The following is a 19,757-nucleotide window of genomic DNA, read 5'->3' as shown; positions in this document are numbered from 1 at the left end:
AAATAAATGGCATGGCGGGGGCAGTTGGTAAGACATTCAGAAAGGAAGATATAAAAATGGCCAGTTAGGGACTTCCCTGGTGGCGCAGTGGTTAAGAATCCATCTCCCAACGCAGGGGACGCAGGATGGATCCCTGGTCAGGGAACTAGATCCCACATGCATGCTGTAACTAAGAGTTTGCATGCCACAACTAAGGAGCCCTGGAGCCACAACTAAGGAGCACACGCGCCACAACTAAGACCTGGCACAACCAAAATAAATAAATTAATTAAATAAAATTTTTTAAATAAACAAATCCAACAGAGTCCATAAAATAAAATTTAATTTATTTTTTAAAAAATGGCCAGTTAGCACATGAAAAAGTGCTCAGCATCAAAAGTCACAAGTAGGTACCTCCACTTCCAGGAAGATGGAGTAGACATACTTATCTCTATTCTTCCCACTAGTTACAACTACAAACCCTAGAGATTATATATAAAATAAACATAAGACGGCTCTGAAAGGTGGATAGAGAAAGGCAGACCAACAGGGACCTCGGGACCCAAGGAATAGCACAACAGTGAGTTACCTAAAATTTCTTTTTACCTTATATACTCCAGACCTGATGCAGAGAAGCCCACAACCCAGAAACACCAAGGAGCACAGGAAAACAAAAAACACAACCAAAGCCTGTTCTCCCCAGCCAAAGGACCAAGAAAGCAGCAGCCTAGTAAAATAGAAAACTGTTAGAGAATAACCACTCTACTCCAGCCAAACATCACATGAAAAACTGTAGTCCCACCTATATCCACACCAGCAAAGGCCAAACGGGGAGCTAGACTTCACCCTCACCAAGCTGTAACAAGCCATCCCAACACTACCCATTCAGCACGATGTCAGAGAAGTCAGAGTGGGGAGCTGAGATTTTCACATCTACTGGAAGGTAATGAATCCTCCACTCCCACAGTGTCAGTGGAGTCCACACAGGGAATCTGGACACCTATTCCTATACAGCAGTAACAAGAACTCCTTCCCCTTACTGCTGAGGCAATGTCAGGTGAGGTCTATATAATTTAATACCTATAGGGTGAAGAGACATAAAGGTACATAAGATTTCCACACTTCACTCAAACTGGTAAAATGTCAACACCAGTAGCGTGATTAGTTATGTATATACAATACCTTAAGCAACCACTAAAAAGACTATACAAAGACATGCACTCAACAACATTACAGATAACAAAATGGAATTCTAAAAAATGTTCAGGTAACCCACAGGAAGACAGAAAAAGGAAACTAGAGAAACAAAAAGCAGAGAGAACAAACAAAAAATAAAATGGCAGATTAAAGCCCTAGCAGAATGATAGTAACATTAAATGTAAATGGCCTACATACACCAATAAGAAGATAAGAGACTGGCAGAATGGATTTAAAAACATGACGTACCAGTATGGTATACCAAAAGCTCACTTCAAAAAAGACAATATAAGGAGGCTGAAAACAGAAGGGTGGAAAAAGATATACCATATATACATTAATCAAAAGAAAGCAGAAGTGGCTATATTAACATAAGATAAAGTACTTCCACTTCAGTGCAAAGAAAAGTACTGAATAAAGAGGTACATTACTGATGATAACAGCTATGACCCATAGCAATCTTAAATGTGCAGGTACTAAACAACAGAGCTATAAATTATGGGAAGCAAAAACTGACAGAACTGAAAGAAGAAATAAGATATATCTACAGTTATAGCTGGAGACTTCAAGACATCTCTCTCAACAACTGAAAGAAAATCAAACAGAAAAATCAACAAGGATATGGTAAAATTCAACAGCACCATCAACCAATAGGATCTAATTGACATTTATAGAACAATCCACCCAACGACAACAGACCAAATATTTTTCTCAAAGGCCCAAAAAGTAAATACCAGGATAGACCATATCCTGAACCCTAAAACAAACCTCAACAAATTTTAAAAAACTGAAATCATACAGAGTGTGTTCTCTGACCATAATGTAATCAAACTAGAAATTAGCAACAGAAAGACAACAGGAAAACCTCCAAACACTTGAAAACTAAAAACACAGTTCCAAATAATCCATGAGTCACAGAAGTCTGAAAAATGAAATTTAAAAATTACATTGAACTAAGTGAAAATAAAACATAACAAAATTAGTGGGATGAGGAAAGTGCAAATCAAAAACACAAGATACTACTTCACACCCATTATGATGGCTATTACCAAAAAATGTAAAATAACAAGTGTAGGAGAGGATATTGAGAAATTGGAAGTCTTGTGCACTGCTGGTGGGAATGTAAAATGGTACAGCTGCTGTTGAAAACAATTTGGTGGTTCTGGAAAAAAAAAAATACCAAAACACACAGAATTACCATATGACCCACCAATTCCACTTCTAGCAAAAATTGAAAATAGAGACTCAAACAGATACTTGTACACTCATGTTCATAGCAGCATCATTACCAATAGCCAAAAGGTGAGAACAATCCAATGTCCATCAACAGATGAATGGATAAACAAAATGTGGTACACATATACAATGGCATATTTTTCAACCTTAAAAAGAAATGAAATTCTAACACATGCTGTTGAAGCATTCTAACACATGAACCTTGAAGACATTATGCTGAGTGAAATAAGCCAGACACAAAAAGACAAATATTGTATGATTCCACTTACATGAGGTATGTACATATAATAGACAAATTCATAGAGACAGGAAATAGAATGGAGGTTACTGGGGATTGGGAGGAGGCGGGGAATGGAATTATTTTTTAATGGGTACAGGGTTTCAGTTTGCGTTAATTAAAAAGTTTTGGAAATGGATAGTGGTGATGGTTGCACAAAATTGTGAGTGTACTTGATGCCATTTAATTGTACACTTAGAAATGGTTAAACTGATAAATTTTGTTGTGTATATTTTACCACAATATAAATACATACATACATAAATTTAAGCGAACATTTTTTTAAACTTTATAAATCAATGCTTCTCCACCTAAGAATTATTTCTGAGGCAGTATACTTTTCAGGATTCAAAGTGTCACAAATGATACTCCATGAAAATAATGACAAAAGCTGGGAGTCCTTACATATGTCTAATTCAAAATTAACCTTTCCTCAAAGATTGACCAACCATATCAAGAGTAAGGGTTAGGGTTGGGAAGAAAGCTATGACACTCTCTTAACAACACTAAATCACAGAGATGATAAATGATCTTGTTTCCCAAACTCACATAGAAAGTCACTGGTTTTCTAGGTGTAATATTAACTAGACTTGGAGCAAGGATATAAATTTATTTCTGCTACAACTGTCTCCACTCTCTCTGACTCCCATCAGAGACAACTGCCTAGGCTAGTTTTCAGATGTAGTGATAAGCTGCTTACAACTATAAATTATTTTGCAAGACTTCAAAGAAAGATCCTGTATTTACAGATTCAAGGCAGGAGACTGCAACATGATTTTATAACAGAGAATGACTGGGCAGTAAGCAGGGTTAAAGGATGCAATAAGAAGCAATAGTGAAGCACTACAGAATCCCTTACAGGCAATGTGAGACACTGTCTTACTTCAACAATCACTGCATTGGAATTCTGACTAACATGTTTAGTGTTCAGATCTCTTTCAGTCTTTTCTGGTGTGCCATCAAAATTCTGGTATTTGATTAGTGGTTGTTTTGGGATGGCGGAAGGGAGATAAAAGGGTGATAGCTAAACAGTTTCTTTTTGAGGTAATGAAAACGTTCTAAATTGACTGTTGTGATGGTTGCACATATCTGCGAACATATTAAATCCACTGAATTGTAAATTAAATGGATGAATTGTATGGTTATGTGAAAAAAATCTCAGTAAAGCCGTTAAAAAAAAAAAAGTTGAACCAGAATCTAATCGTATACAGGGAATACGGAAGATAGAGAAACAAGTCTACAAGGAAGAAATTTCAAAAAAGTTGAACCAGAATCTAACCAGTTACAGGAAATACAGGAGATAGAGAAACAAGTCTACAAGGAAATAAACATAAAATCCAAAAGGCAGGAAATTCTATAAGACAACTAATCCAATTTCCTCAACAAGTCAATGGCATAAAAACAAACAAACTTAAAAGTTGGAGGAGGGAGTAGTATTCCATTGTATATATACATCACATCTTCTTTATCCATTCATCTGTTGATGGACATTTAGGTTGCTTCCATATCTTGGCTACTGTAAATAATGTTGTTATGAACATTGGGGTGTGTGTACCTTCTCGAATTAGTGTTTTCATTTTCTTCAGATAAATACCCAGAAGTGGAACTGCTGGATCATATTGTAGTTCTATTTTTAGTTTTTTGAGGAACCTCCATACTGCTTTCCAGTATGGAGGAAAACATATGGCTGTACCATGTTACATTCCCACCAACAGTGCACAAAGGTTCCCTTTTTTTTTTTTTTTTAAGATTTTTAGAAATTTCATATAATGTCTGAAACATTTATATTAACATATTTCCATACATATGGAAAAGGTTCCCTTTTCTCCACATCCTCGCCAGCACTTGTTATCGCTTGTCTTCTCGATGATAACCATTCTAACAGGTGTGAGGGGATATCTCATCGTGGTTTTAATTTCCATTTCCCTGAGCACTTTTTCATGTACCTGTTGGCCATTTGGATAACTTCTTTGGAAAAATGTCTATTTAGTTCTTCTGCCTATTTTTAATCGGATTGTTTGTCTTTTTGTTATTGAGTTGTATGAGTTCTTTATATATTTTGGATATTAACCCCTTATCTGACATATGATTTGCAAAAATTTTTCTCCCATAGGATGCCTTTTCATTTTGTTAATTGTTTCTTTTGCTGTGCAAAAGCTTTTAAGCTTGATGTAGCCCCAATTTGTTGATTTTTGCTTTTGGTGTTTGTGCTTTTGGTGTCATATCCAAAAACATCATTTCCAAGAACAACATCAAGGAGCTTCTTCTCTACATTTTCTTTTAGGAGTTTTATAGTATCAGGTGCTATGTTTAAGACTTTGATCCATTTCAAGTTAATTTTTGTGAGTGGTACAAGATAGGGAACCAATTTCACTGCTCTGCATGTGTCTTTCTAGCTTTCCCAGCACCATTTATTGAAGAGACTATCCTTTCCCCATTGGATGCTCTTGGCACCCTCGTAGACTATTAGACGACCATATGAGCAACAACATGGATGGATTTGGACGATATTATGCTTAGTGAAATAAGTCAGACAGAGAAAAACAAATTTTATGTTATCACTTACATGTGCAATCTATAAAATAAAACAAACTAGAGAATATAACAAAAAAAGAAACAGACTCACAAACATAGAGAACAAGCTAGTGGTTAGCAGTGGGGGGGACAGGGGGCAAGATAGGGGTAGGAGATTAAGAGGTACAAATTACTATTATAAAATAAAGAAGCTACAATAATATATTATACAGCAAAGGAAACATAGCCAGTATTTTATAATAACTCTAAATGGAGTACAACCTTTAAATATAGTGAAACACAGTGCTGTACACCTGAAACTTATTTAATATTGTAAGGCAGCCATACCTCAATTTAAAAAAAAAAGTTAGAGGAGGGAGAAACTGCTTTTTTTTAAAATGCAAGTGATCTAAGACCAAATTCCATCTGTGGATTTTGTTTGATCCTGATTTGAATAAACCAACTATAAAAAGATATGCATGAAATAATCAAGAAAATTTAACATGCACTGGATATTAGATGATACCAAAGAATTATGGACTGTTAATTTTGTTAAGTGTGATAACAGCACTGTGGTTAAATTTAAAGATGTTAATGTTTATACTAGTCTTCTACTTCTGTGTATGTTTGAAGATTCCCATAACTTAAAAAGAACTTTTTCAGAGAGAATACAAGAAGAGAAATTGAAATCAGCAAGCTCTGACAACCCTTCGAAGGAATTTTGTTGCAAAAAAGAGCAAAGAAATATTGGAGGTTGGAGACTGATGGAAAAGTGGGGCAAAAAAAGCAGAATTTTTTTAAATGGGAGAAATAACGGCATGCTTGCATGTTTATATACTGATGGGAATGATCCAATAAATAGAGAGAAAAAGTGATGATATAAAAGAGAAGGGAGGACTTCCCGGGTGGCACAGTGGTTAAGAATCTGCCTGCCAATGCAGGGGCACAGGTTCGAGCCCTGGTCCGGGAGGATCCCACATGCTGCGGAGCAACTAAGCCCGTGTGCCACAACTACCGAGCCTGTGCTCTAGAGCCCACGTGCCACAACTACTGACGCCTGCGCACCTACAGCCGGTGCTCCACATCAAGAGAAGCCACTGCAATGAGAAGCATGCGCACCACAATGAAGAGTAGCCCCCGCTCACCGCAACTAGAGAAAGCCCGCGCACAGCAACGAAGACCCAACACAGCCAAAAATAAATAAATAAAATAAATAAATTTTTCTAAAAAAGAGAGAGTAGGGAGAATTCCTAAAGTACTGTATTTGAGCAAGGGAACTTGGGATCTAGTTCACTAGTGGTTCATTTAAAATAACTGGTGAACAGACAGACAATATGGGTACAGATGATAAAAGGTGAACACACATGGTGGTAGGAGTATGTGGACGTTCTTTCTGACTGCTTCAATTTTCTCAGTGAAACAGGAAGCCAAGTCATCCTAAGAGTGAAAATGGGGAAGAGCAATTAGGGTTTTAAGGAAAGAGTAGGAGGCATGAAATGGGTCAACTAAAACAGTGGGAAAATGAACGGACTAGGAAAATAAAATGTTTGCCTAGCAATGTTAAAGCCTTCATGAGTTAGTGGTCATAAATTTAACGTGACAATGGGATCTGTGTGTTTTCCTCCAGCCATACTCAGCTGCACAAGTACAGGTATGAAGTAAGCAGAAGGTTGGATTTAAACAGCACTGAGGTAGTGCAAATGACATGAGAAGAAGTTAAGGAAGCCAAGAGTATACGCAAAAGAGTAATTATAATGATCAGCAAATAATTAAAGTTTGGTAAGGAGAGAAAAGAGGACATCAAGGGGTGAGAGACACAAAAAAGTTAGTATGATCACAAATTCTAGGTCCCAGTGGTGTTGAAGGACAGTTGAAGTCAGAGCGCCAGAACAAGAGAGCAAGAAAGATAAGAAGTGGTATTAAGAGAATAGGAAACATAAAACTGAGATTACAGGAAGCTTATGGTTATTCATAATGACTAAATCCAGAGATGACTATGGAAGTGAATAGTTACGGTGTAACACAGAATGCAGGAAATCAGTTGAAAAGAGGAGTTGAAGACACTAAGAGGGTATTAGAAGGATCATCTCCATGTACATTTACACCATCCAGAAATCTACATATTCTAAAATTTCTCCAATCAGTATGTTACTGTTGTTAAAAGTAAACTCCATGTTTTAAAATTTTAATAACACAAACATTATAAACATGTCACTACAAGTCAATCAAACTATTATGCTCTGGCATATGATGTTTGTTCAATAATTTGTACCATTTCATAACTAAACAGAAAGTGTTAATACAACTTCACCCAAGTCACTCTTAATTACTTTTTCAGTTTTTGACAAATGGAGCATGTTTTTAATTCATATTCCTACTATAACTGATAAGTATCAGTTTTTTATCAAAATTGATTATCTTCGTGCCAGCCTCTTGAATAAGAAAACATATATTTATATCTCTGACATAGCACCTGGCTTAAAGCAATAATTCAGTAACTATATATTCCTTTCTATTAAAGGAGATAGATAATACTATGAATCTACATAATTATTTAACATTTACTTCAGTACCTATTATTTTTAGAATAGATTGCTGAATTTTCATGTATGAATCACCTTGGGTCTGGGAAGTTCTAATTGCAAAATTCCAGAGTTGATTAAATCCTGAATGTAAAGTTTCAGAGTTGACTAGGAAATCAACACTTCTATAACACCTCCCAACACTCCTCTGACTCAAATTTCAGAAAAGAGTGAGATAGCAACAAATAAGGTTGTTAATGAGAGTAGTGATGGAACCCAATCTACTGGCTCTTATCTTTCCACTATTTTTTCATGGCCTAGTCAGAATTACACAGTAACATACCATATGTTAAATTTGCTACTTACTGTGGTATGATGGGATATACTGCCAACAATGTTGAGGTTTTTGAGCAGCTGGGGAGAACCACTGTACTGTCCAGAGATCTGCTTCCTAACTTCAGCAGCCACAGTTCTACAACAAAAAAGCAAGAACATTGTTTTTAAAAAGAAAACAAACTAACTTAAAATGGGAGAAAGCTAAGAATTTTAAAAACTCATCTAAAGAACAACAAAATCTCAGCACATCAATAAGGCTATAATTTATAAGATATTTTGGTAAATACTGCTTATAATTACAGTAGACAATCTTTACAATGCTGATATAGGGTACAACACTTATAGCCAACTTACATAAGGCTTTTTTTTGTATATGGCATTTCAGGGAACATATTGATACTTTGGTTTATGATAGAGCTGGAAGCTATAATAAGATGTATATATTAATGTGCATATATTTTAAGGATATAAAATTAATTCAAAATACTTTATAAACAATATTCATGCCCCAGAAAACTATTCCCTATTTTTACTTAACTAATAAAACTTGTCTTTATACTCTGGCATTAATGGCTTTCCATAATCTGACTCTAATCACCTTTTCAGCCTTACATATCCCTTCCCAAATTCTTCTCAATGAACATAAACTGCTTCCTAGAATGCTGTTTCTCTCCTGTATCCACAAACTCAACTCTTAACTAGTTTTAGGGGTAAAACTCAAATGGCAGGACTTCCATACAAGCTTCTTGACTCACCACAGCTAAAATACCACCCTTCTTAAAAACTCTTAACAGCATTTATCATAACCTAACTTGCATTTTCCTCCTTCCTAGTTATTTTTTCCACATTCATGTACGCCCTATACAAACAGAGGCAGTGGTTTCATTCATTGCTATTTTCCCTAAAATATTTAGCATGTGGCACTTAAAACAGAGAAATGTATATTTAGTCCTATGAAATATATAGTATTACTGACAAATGAAGTAAACCACAAAGGCATTACCGTAACATAACTTGACCAGTAAGTCCTTATTTGAAACAGGATTAAAGTTTAGGAAGTTCCACGATTTCAAGCTGCTTGTTGACCCTTGGGAGCATACTAGTACTTCAAATTTACTAAATAACATTTCTAGGGACTTCCCTGGTGGTTCAGTGGTTAAGACTCCGCGTTCCCAATGCAGAGGGGCCAGGCTCCATCCCTCGTCAGGAAACTAGATCCCACATGCCGCAACTAAAAGATCCCGCACGCACGTGGCAACGAAGATCCCTCGTGCCACAACTAAGACCCAGAGCAGCCAAATAAATAAATAAATATTTCTAAAACAAAAATATTTTAGACATTTAAATGACTTTGTAGCTCATTAAGCTCTATATTCCTTAAACTTCACAAAATTATAAACCAAAATATTTAGTGAGCCTTAAATCCAGTAATTAAATAACTTCCTCACATTAGTAACATTTTTACTAAGTAAAAAATGTAACTAAAGAACACAAAATAAAGACAACTATCAATAGATTTTGTACAATTATTTTCCTGATGTCAATATCTAACCTCCACCCTATGATCATCAACTGGTCACTTCTCTATTTTATAAACCTTGCCTTTTGTTCTTTTACTCTTTTCCAAAAAATAAACCCTACCTTCTTCCTATCATTCCATTGAACGTAAAGTGAAACAGGCCTACTGCCTTCGATTCTGGGCCAGCTTGATGATACTTCTGTTCTGGAGTGTTCTCAAATTAATGGTTAAATTCAGAGCCCTGAACATCTATCTTCGTGCCCATTCAAATTTCCAGCTGAATTTCTAGACAATTTCATTTTCCAAAAATTATCCAAATATATGATATAATCTTTAGCCTCCTTCTTCTCTTCCATACTCCCTTAACTTTTTTCATCTTCAATCACTCCACACACATCTCTTGAGCACCGCTAGGAGGTGACCACTCAGTTAGAAATTTCTGATAGAAAGGTGAAAGAGTTATCATTTTTTAAGGCTCAAGATACTGAATTAGCTCAACTTTTTCTTTACAGGTGACCTGAAGTACTTTAGATCATATTTGTGTTTTATAAAAGGCTAATTTGTTACTCATAATTGCCAAAACTTGGAAGATTATCCTTCAATAGGTAAATGGATAAACAAACTATGGTACATCCATACAATGGAATATTATTCAGCAGTAAAAAGAAATGCACTGTCAAGCCAAAAAAGACATGGAAGAACCTTAAAAGAATACTGCTAAATGAAAGAAGCCCGTCTGAAAAGGATACAATACTGTATGATTCCACCTATATGACATTCTGGAAAAGGCAAAACTATGGAGGGGTGAAAAACAGTGGTTGCCAGGGGTTGGAAGAAGGAGGAAAAGGAAGAGATGAATAAGTAATGCACAGGGATTTTTAGGGCAGTGAAACTATTCTTTATGATACTACTACTATAATGGATACATATCATTATACATTTGTCAAAACCTATAGAATATACAACACAAACAGTAAACCTAATGTAATCTATGGACTTTAGTTAATAATAATGTATCAATATTAGCTTATCTATTACAACAAATGTATCATACTAATCCAAGATCTTAATAAAAGGGAAAACTTGGTTGGGAAGTAAACATGGGAACTCTCTGTACTTTCCACTTTTCTGTAAATCTAAAACTGCTCTCCCAAAAAGTCTACTAATTTTTAAAAAATAAGTAAATAAATAAAAAAGACTAAGAACAGACAAGGGAGGAAGAGAAGAGCAGGAAGAAACGATTAGAGGTTAGAGATGAAAGCTAAAGAAGGAATGTAACCTTTGAAGGAGGATACAGATTGAGGTGAGGGCAAAGGGCAAATTCTGTAAAGCGTCTGGATGTGAGAGGACAGGAACATTCACTGCAGTTTATGACTCCCCTTAGGCTTTTAATGAAGCCTATACACTGTGAATGTTCATTATTATGTTTGGTTTAAAGGCTTTACAATCTCCTGATCCTGTTGTCAAGACTGAGATGAAAATATGAAAAAGCTTTTAAAAAGAGAGAGAGAGACAGAGAACAAGTATTGTGTCTATCTTCCTCGGTGCTACTCAACTCAGTCTACCAACCTCAGCACTACCTCAGTGCTTCTGTTTCTCAGTGTTTCTGGGGCTAAACCACGAGTAATCTGAATTGTAAACTGCTATATTTGATCAAGTTCAAGATCTCAGTAACTGTTAAGACTTGCTATTACTTCAGGTACACTAAGAAAGAAAAACCTTGCTAATTAAGCAATACACTATCAATTAATTGAAAGACATACCCTGATTTCAGAAAATGTTAAAAAGTGAAACAAAATTTAAAATATGATTACTTCAAAAAGAGACAATCTTTCATTTAATAACAGACAATCTTTCATTTAATAACAGAGACATACAAAGGATAATCCCCACATTACACATATTTGTCTTATTTATACATGACATAATTTCCCCCAAAGAGAAAATCAGCAATAATTTGAAATAAGAACCATTTCCAAACTTAGCTATAATGGCAGTAAAACCATCTGCAACCCAGACAAAGGATGTATTTATACTGAGACCCTCTGCATGAAAAGATTTCCTCAGTGGTAAGTGAGGAATTTTCCCAAATTAAAAAAACAGTATCTCTTAACCATATAATGGTCCAAAGTATGCAAGACAAGAAATGTAATGAATAAACTGTTATCAGGAATAACAGTACCTGATATCAATTAAAATCCTTTATCACAGATTACTTTTTTAATAACAATTTTTCCTACTCCTAATGAAGCTCATATAGTAAAGCAATACAAGGAAGTCTTTTTTACTTCTAATAAGCTATTAGTATTAACTGCAAAGTGGAAAGAAGAGTAGGTCAAAAATTCCATAGTTACTTACACTCTTAAATTATAATAGCAGAATATCTTCTTCCTCTTCCAAAAGCACATGATCCAATATTTGACCTATTTAACTCCTTACCAACTCTCTCCATTTCCGTAAGCTCCCTATGTCAGCATGCATTACAGTTTTTACAAAAGAAAGCACTCGCTAAGGCCGTTCACCATGGGATATTAGAAATAACCAACAAAGGATCCACATCCTGAGGGAAAATTATGTTGCATTTAACCTTTCCTCTAACCTCGTCCCACTTTCAGACGCCCCATCGACCATGATTTCCAGAACGTCCCAAGGCCAATCTGGGCCTCTCTCATCTCTAGTCATTCTTCATGGGACCAGAGGAAACACCTGAGTAAAGATGAGTAAGGAGAGTTTAGACTAAAATAAAAGAGGTTAGTTGAGCTACTCCTATAAAGTGACAAAAAAAAATCTGCAATGTAATATGCAAATAAGAGAATAAGATCTCTTGGAACTGGCACTGTTTATATTAAACACAGAACTCAGGGGAGAAGTGTAAGGGAATATACCATGGAATATACCAGGTAAGGGCACATATCAGAGACAAGGCAAGAAAGGGCTAGCTAAAACTCCCCAAAAGAAAAAGGACAAGAACAGATGATACTCCAATGCTGTGACTATCCAAGTCCATGATTGATGACTGACGGATTGAATCACAGTTCTACCATTGTGTATAGTTGGTATTAAAGACCAAAAGAAGCAAAATAGAGAAAACGATAGATTAAAGAAATGCAGCACTGTATCACCTTTCCAGTATTTGTGCCACAAATGTTTAACCTGAACTGAATCAAACCTGTATATCTAACATTGATTACAAGAAATACAGAGAACAGTGTTAACAATACTAAAAAAAAAGCAATCAGACAAAAACCAGAAGAAAGCTCATTCTATAATGTCAAGTCTCTTCAACAAGTCAATGTGATGAATAAATAAATAAAGGCAGTGGGCTAAGTTTTAGCATAAAAAAGACTTAAGACTAAAAATTAAAGTCTACTCAAAAAGGGAAAAAAAGACTTAAGAGATATAACCAAATGCAATGAATTGTCCTTAACTGGATCCTGATTTGAACAAACCAGCTATAAAAGACATTTCTGGGGATAATGAGAAATTTGAACATGGACAAGGTATTACATAATTAAGAATCAGTGTTTTTTTAATGTGGGAAAACAGTATTATAATAATGGAGGGAAATGTCCTTATATTTTAGAGATGCAAATGATGTCTATAATTTAGCTTAAAACACTTCAATTATTGTTACTCTGCCTTAACAGAGAAAACCAGCAAACTAAATATGGAATACAGATGTGCCAAATACTCTTCAGGAAGTATATCATACCCTCCATATATCCCTGCCTGATTATTTCTGCCCTGTTTTCCTCAGGTTAGACACTCGTCCTCTGTGCTTTCAAAGCATTTTGTGTTCATCCGCATTCACTTAAGGAAGTGGAGTTTCCAGGAGGCTAGTTCAGACAGGCAGCAGACTAGCCAGACTGCTTTCTATGGTGGAATAAGAACCTGGCCTTGCTGACAGAGTTTGATTTCAGCAGTGAGAAAGCCTAATGTTTGTAAACATTCTCTCTGATAGAAGCACATAAACTGCAAAGTAGGTTTTTCTAGAATAGTAGTAATGCGACCCACAGATGTAAAAGTATGGTGGACAAAAAAAAAGGTGTGGTGAAGTATCAAGAATATGGCTTCTCAGGCCTGGCACACTCTCCCTCTTCAGAGGTACCTTTGCAACCTCCTTGAGGAATGAAGGAGGACAGGAAACTTTACTTCTGATAGGAGTACGCTATGTCTCTTTTTTTGTATAAATGTCTCAAAGCAGGCTAATTTCTGCCATTAAAGAAAACGTACATTTTTTAACTCTGTCTGGTGCCACTTTCCTATCAAGAACTACCTCACTGTGATAACCGAGCAGTACCTTAGTCATACCACCTATCAAATTGTTCTGAAATCTATTTACCTATCTCCTTGCAAGGAACTAAGCGATTAGCTTTACTTACCTTTGCACCCTCCAGCAGAGTGCCTAGCACACTCTGGGTGCTTAAAAACTGTTTAAAAAGCTGAAGTGAAAAAAATGAGACTATAGTGAAATTCATAATTCCTCCCCCCAAAAAAGTAGTTCAATAAGAATGCTAGAATGGAACAATTGACAGGAACTTCTTGAGTGCAGGAACTACATTTTATTAATCTTTACATCCTCGATGTCTAAGACAAGACAATGGGGGGGCGGAGAAAGAGGAATGGAGAGACAGGTGTAGTGGAGAGAGAGAAAAGGAGGTAAGGGAAAAGGATGAACTTAGAGACTACCTAGTATATGGACTTTCCAAATGCCTTTCAGAGGAAATTAATCTATAAGTATTGTTGCTTTCTAATTGATTGGAAAGAGACAAGAAGTATGCCTTTTTATCTATCACTGTCAAGTAATCAGGTAAGTGTTTGCTGGGGGGAAAAAATCTGAATCAACGTAAGAGTTCTACACATGTAAAACCTTTTCTTTAAGAGCCTAGCTGACATCATTACTATCCCATTTGTTAACTGGTAAAGTTTAAAAACTACTACTGAAGGAAAAAAAAAAAAAAACTCCTCCTGAAACACAATGCTCTCCTATTCTATGTGAAACTTTTCTTTTTTAGCAATGTTTTAACAAGATAACATGTTTGCTTATCTCAAAGTAGTCTCTAATACATCTTTAGCATATCTGGAAAGGGCTGGTTCTAGAACTACATTCAAGCTCTACAATTATGTAAATAAACTTACTATGAGAAGCAGAGAAAATAAGATTTCTCCAGTATGGAGAGAATAAGATTTTCCAGTATGGAGAAAAGACAAAACAACTTGATAAAGGAAGACATCTTTTAAAAAAATGATTAAAAAAGTAAATAAAAGGAAAATGTACATGGTATTAAAAACTCAAACTTCACAAAGAAGTAAAAACAAAAGGTATAACTCTCTACCATTTCCAATCCCCAACCCTATTCCCCACATATGACCACTGAGTATTTTCTTAGGTGTCCTTCAAGAAAAAGATGTGTGTACATCAGTGTGTATATAAGAAATCCTCATTTTTTAATATGACATATAATATCATACATAACCTTTTCTTAATATTTTACATATACACTTAATATATCTTAGGAATCTTTCCATATCAGAACATAAAATTAATAATAATATTCTAGCAATATTTATCAAGCATTTACAACGTGCCAGATACACATAAAAGTGTTAAATTTGATATACCTCATTTAATCTTCAGAAGAACTCATGAAGTAGGTACTATACCAGCATACTGAAGTTTTAAGATGTTCAGGTCATACAACCAATAACGAATAGCACTAAGGTCTCAACTTAGAGCCCCCACTCTTAACCACTGTTCTCCTTTTTATCTGATATAGAGTCCATAAAATGAATAAACTGCAACATATTTAACCAGTCTCTACTGGTAGACATTTAAGCTATTTCTAGTCTTCGCAAAGATCATCGCTTGAATGTAAGCTCCACTGAGAGATTTTTGTCTAAATCAAGAATTATGGGTGATTTTTATTTTATCTTTTGGGCCTTTTGTATTTCCACATTTTCTGCAGTACCATATATTATTTTATAGTAAGAAAAAAATAGATATTTTTAGATAAACTTGAAAAATAGAGTAACTTATGAAAGGTAAAGGCAGGGTTTGAATTCAGATCCATAAAACTCCCAAGGCCTCTTTCCATGGAAGCAAGTTTCCAAAGGTAAATAATTCTAGTTACAGTTTATATTATTTCTCTATTCTCCAGAACCTAACCAGGAGGTCAGTTAAAGATGCCCAGTGAAAATGTCTGTAGTATATACCAACATATTAATAGGAACACTATAATAACTACCACCACTGCTATGATCTGTTTCTCTTTCACGGATGGCTAAATAAAACTCCCATCTGAGGCACTGTCATTTGTAAGTTATCCTGTGTTGAATTCTTTAGGAATTAAGGTCCAGAGTAGACCAGTAACCACTAAAACCCCAAGAAAACAAAAACACATACAGCTTGATTTGTGAAACCAAAGAACAGAAATAATCCTTCTCTATAATACACTTAACATTTAAGACATAGTTCCTTTTGGGGGAGGACGAAGAAAAAAAAGATGTCAGATGACTCATGTATCCCATCTGACGTTATTTTGGGATAACATTTAAGTTAAAGATTTAGAAAACACTGTATTAAGGAGACTTGGAAGTCTCCATCATTCTGATCTACAGCATTTCACTATATCTCAATTTCCTCAACTAAAACATGGTGATAATAATGTTCCTTACTTCATGGAACATATTAAGTTATAACTACAGAAAAAAGACTTTTAAATTTAGCATTTGAAAAAATTAACACTGATCTGAAATTGGCAACTAAAAAGAAAACTGAAGGGAAAAAAACCTCTACTGTAAAAAGTCAATCCTCCCAAAAGGAAATAAATATATCCTTAGCTCCACTCTACTTCATAAAAATAAAGCCAGAATCTCCTTACCCACAAACATACAAATTATATCCTGGTGTAAACTGTATACAATTAGTTGCTAAACTCTGTTCATCCTAAGTCTTAAATACTTCTCAAATTTTCATCCCCTCCTTCCCTTTCCTACAGCATCTGCCTACAGATAACATCATACTTAATGGTGTAATGCTTTCCTCCTTAGATGGGAAAGAAAGCAAGGATATGTACTCTCACCACTTCTATTCAACACTACACTGCAGGATCCAGCCAGTGGAATATGGGAAGGAAGGAAGGAAAAATGGAGAGAAGGAAGAGAGGGGGGAAGGAAAGGGAGGGAAGGAGGAAGAAAGGAAAGGGAGGAAAGGAGGGAGGGAAGGAGGGAAGGAAAGGGAAGAAATTAAAGGCATTAAGATTGGAAAGGAAGAAATAAAACTATCTTTACGCACAGACAATATATCCTGTAGGCAGAAAATCTTAAGGAATCCACCAAAAATTACTAGAACTAATAAATGAGTTCAGGAAGGTCAGAAGATACAAATTCAATATTCAAAAATCAATTGTATTTCTATAAACTAGCAACAAACAAACCAAAAATAATTCTTTAATTCCACTCATGATAGCATCAAAAACAATAAAATACTTAGAAATAGATTTAACAAAAGAAGTATAAGACTTGCACACTGAAAACTTTAAAACTTTACTAAGAGAAATCAAAAAAGCTCGAAATAAATGAAGAGACAGTCTGTGTTCATGGATTTTTAAAAAATTTACTTATTTAATTTTTTTTTTTTTTTTTGGCTGCACTGGGTCTTTGTTGCCGCACGCGGGCTTTTCTCCAGTTGCGGTGAGCGGTGGCTTCTCTTGTTGCGGAGCATGGGCTCTAGGCGCACGAGCTTCAGTAGTTGTGGCATGCGTGCTCAGTAGTTGTGGCTCACGGGCTCTAGCGTGCAGGCTCAGTAGTTGTGGCGCAGGGGCTTAGCTGCTCCGCGGCATGTGGGATCTTCCCGGACCAGGGATCGAACTCATGTCCCCTGCATTGGCAGGCAAATTCTTAACCACTGCGCTACCAGGGAAGCCCTGTGTTCGTGGATTTGAAGACTTAATATTGTTGATGGCAATTCTCCCCAAACTAATCTACAGATTGAATGTAATCCCTGTCAAAACCCCAAAAGAATATTTGCAGAAATTGGTAAAATTCATGTTGATACTGATCCTAAAATGTTTACAGAAATGCAAAAAATCCAGAATAGGCAAAACAATTTTGAAAAAGAAGAAAAAAGTTGAAGGACTTACACTTCCAGCTATCAAATTTTTCTGTAAAATGAGAGTAATCAGAACAGTTTGATACTGTAAGGACAGACATACAGATCAATGATTTTTAACAAGGTATCAAGGTAATTCAATGATAAGAGGACAGTCTTTTCAACAAAGAGTGTTACAACAACTGAACATTCGTATACAAAAGATGAATTTAGACCCCTTCTCACACTATGCATAAAAATTAATGCAAAATGGATCATAAACCAAAAGTAAGAGCTAAAACTATAAAAACTTCTAGAAGAAAACAGAGAAGGAAATCTTCTTGAGTATGAATTAAGCAGAGTCTTAGATAACAACACCAAAATCATGATCCATAAAAAGAAAAAAATTAATAAATTGGACTTCATCAAAATGTAAATCTTTGTGCTTCAAAATTCACCATTAAGAAAATAAAAAAGCAAATCAGACAGGGAGAAAATATTTGCCAATCATATATCTAATAAAGGGCCTGTATCTAAAACATATAAAGAACTCTTACAACTCAAAAACAAGATAATCTAATTTAAAAATGAGCAGAAGATTTTAATAGATATTTCACCAATAAGATATGTAAATGGTTAATAAGCACAAGAAAAACATCACTAATCATTAGGTAAATGCAAATCAAAACCATAATGAAATGCCACTTCACAAGTACTGATACATGCTACTACTTGACAAACCTTGAAATGTTATGCTAAGTGAAGGAAGTCAGACACAAAAGGCCACATACTGTATAATTCCATTTATATGGTATGTTCAGAAAAGGCAAATCTAGAGAGAGAGAGACAGACATAAAGTATATTAGTGGTTGCCTGGGGCTTGGAGTGGAACTAGGGAGTGACTACAAACTGGCACAACGGGTTCTGGGGGGGATGAAAATGCTCTAAAACAGGATTGTGGGTGATGGTTTCACAACTTCATAAATTTCCTAAAAATCACTGAATGGTACACTTAAAATGAATTAACTGTACGGTATGTAAAGTATACCTCTATAAAGTGGTCTTTTTAAAAAACAAAAAGAGCTTGGATATGGTTGGAACTACTCTGTGAAGATAAGGGTAAGAAATTGCTTATAGTCAGAGAAAGAATGATGGTGACAGGAAAAAGAGGAGAGTTGGAGTGGAGTCACTAAGAAAGTTTTGGACTCTGAGGCTCCTTACCACCATCCCTCTATCTTTAGCAAAGTTTATGAAAATCATTAAAAGACTGATATGAGTGAAGGAGTTCAGTTTTCTGGTGTCACAGGACAAACATGGAACACCTCATGATGATGCAGCAGTGCAGGTTCAGAAAGAAGCATGGGAAAGCCAAAAAACAAGAACCAAGTAGACCTCCTTGGGAGGCGCTGAGTTGGCATTAAGGTGACAGCTCAACTTAACAAAGTTAAGAGACAGGGGATCCACAGCTGGCATCAGGTTAACCTGGTTTTGTTTGCTTTTTGTATTTCACCAGTTACATTTAAATTTTAGCAGGTAGTAGAGCTGACTACACAGCTATATATTTAAATGATTATAGTGATGCTACACAACTTCAAATGACTAATTTTAAAGAATATCAGTTGTTTTGGGGACCAGCACTCTGACCCTCCTTCTTTTGGTTAGAAACTCCTTTTTGATAAGGAACTCATTCCTTGAGATTGGGTGTTGCTGACACCATCACATCTCTCCCCCAAACCATACAGGACATATGACCCAGGACTGGCCAGAATCCCCTATATCCCTAAACACAGTAATTGGTTCAAGGAAGGACATGTGATCCAAGCCAGACCAATAACTGAGTTCCTGGATCTTTTCTGCCACAACTAAACTTGTAGGATTTGAGCCTGGGGCTGTCAATTCTCATTGTAACCATTTTGTTACAATTTTGTGGAAAATCTAGCCAAGACATGAAGATAAGAGGCCTGCTAACATCACCTGTATCCCTGGACCCAATGTACTCAGTTATATGAGTCAGCACTTTTTTATATGTGCAAATTAATCTGATTTGAGTTTCTGTCACTTGCAACCAAAAAGTCCCTTCTGTAAAAG

At 35.6% G+C, this 19,757-nt stretch overlaps 1 protein-coding gene across 7 annotated transcripts in view; it reads right to left on the bottom strand.

Annotated features, from left to right (window-relative positions):
* DOCK7 (dedicator of cytokinesis 7) overlaps positions 1-19,757 on the bottom strand; it is a 184,685-nt gene that overhangs the window by 155,527 nt on the left and 9,401 nt on the right. For 4 of the 7 annotated variants that reach the window (XM_082453122.1, XM_082453123.1, XM_082453125.1 and 1 more), the window contains exon 2: positions 8,092-8,197. In XM_082453122.1, coding sequence (XP_082309248.1) covers positions 8,092-8,197 — 106 coding nt within the window. Of the gene's footprint in view, positions 1-6,567; positions 6,641-8,091; positions 8,198-12,179; positions 12,287-19,757 lie in introns of all 7 variants that reach the window. The other 3 variants (XM_082453120.1, XM_082453121.1, XM_082453124.1) reach the window with 2 other exon arrangements.

The sequence above is a fragment of the Balaenoptera physalus genome (assembly GCF_965194825.1).
Source record: "Balaenoptera physalus genome assembly, chromosome: 1".
NCBI lineage: Eukaryota > Metazoa > Chordata > Mammalia > Artiodactyla > Balaenopteridae > Balaenoptera > Balaenoptera physalus.
The sequence above is the reverse complement of the archived record's forward strand: the minus strand, read 5'-3'. Positions and strand labels throughout refer to the sequence as shown.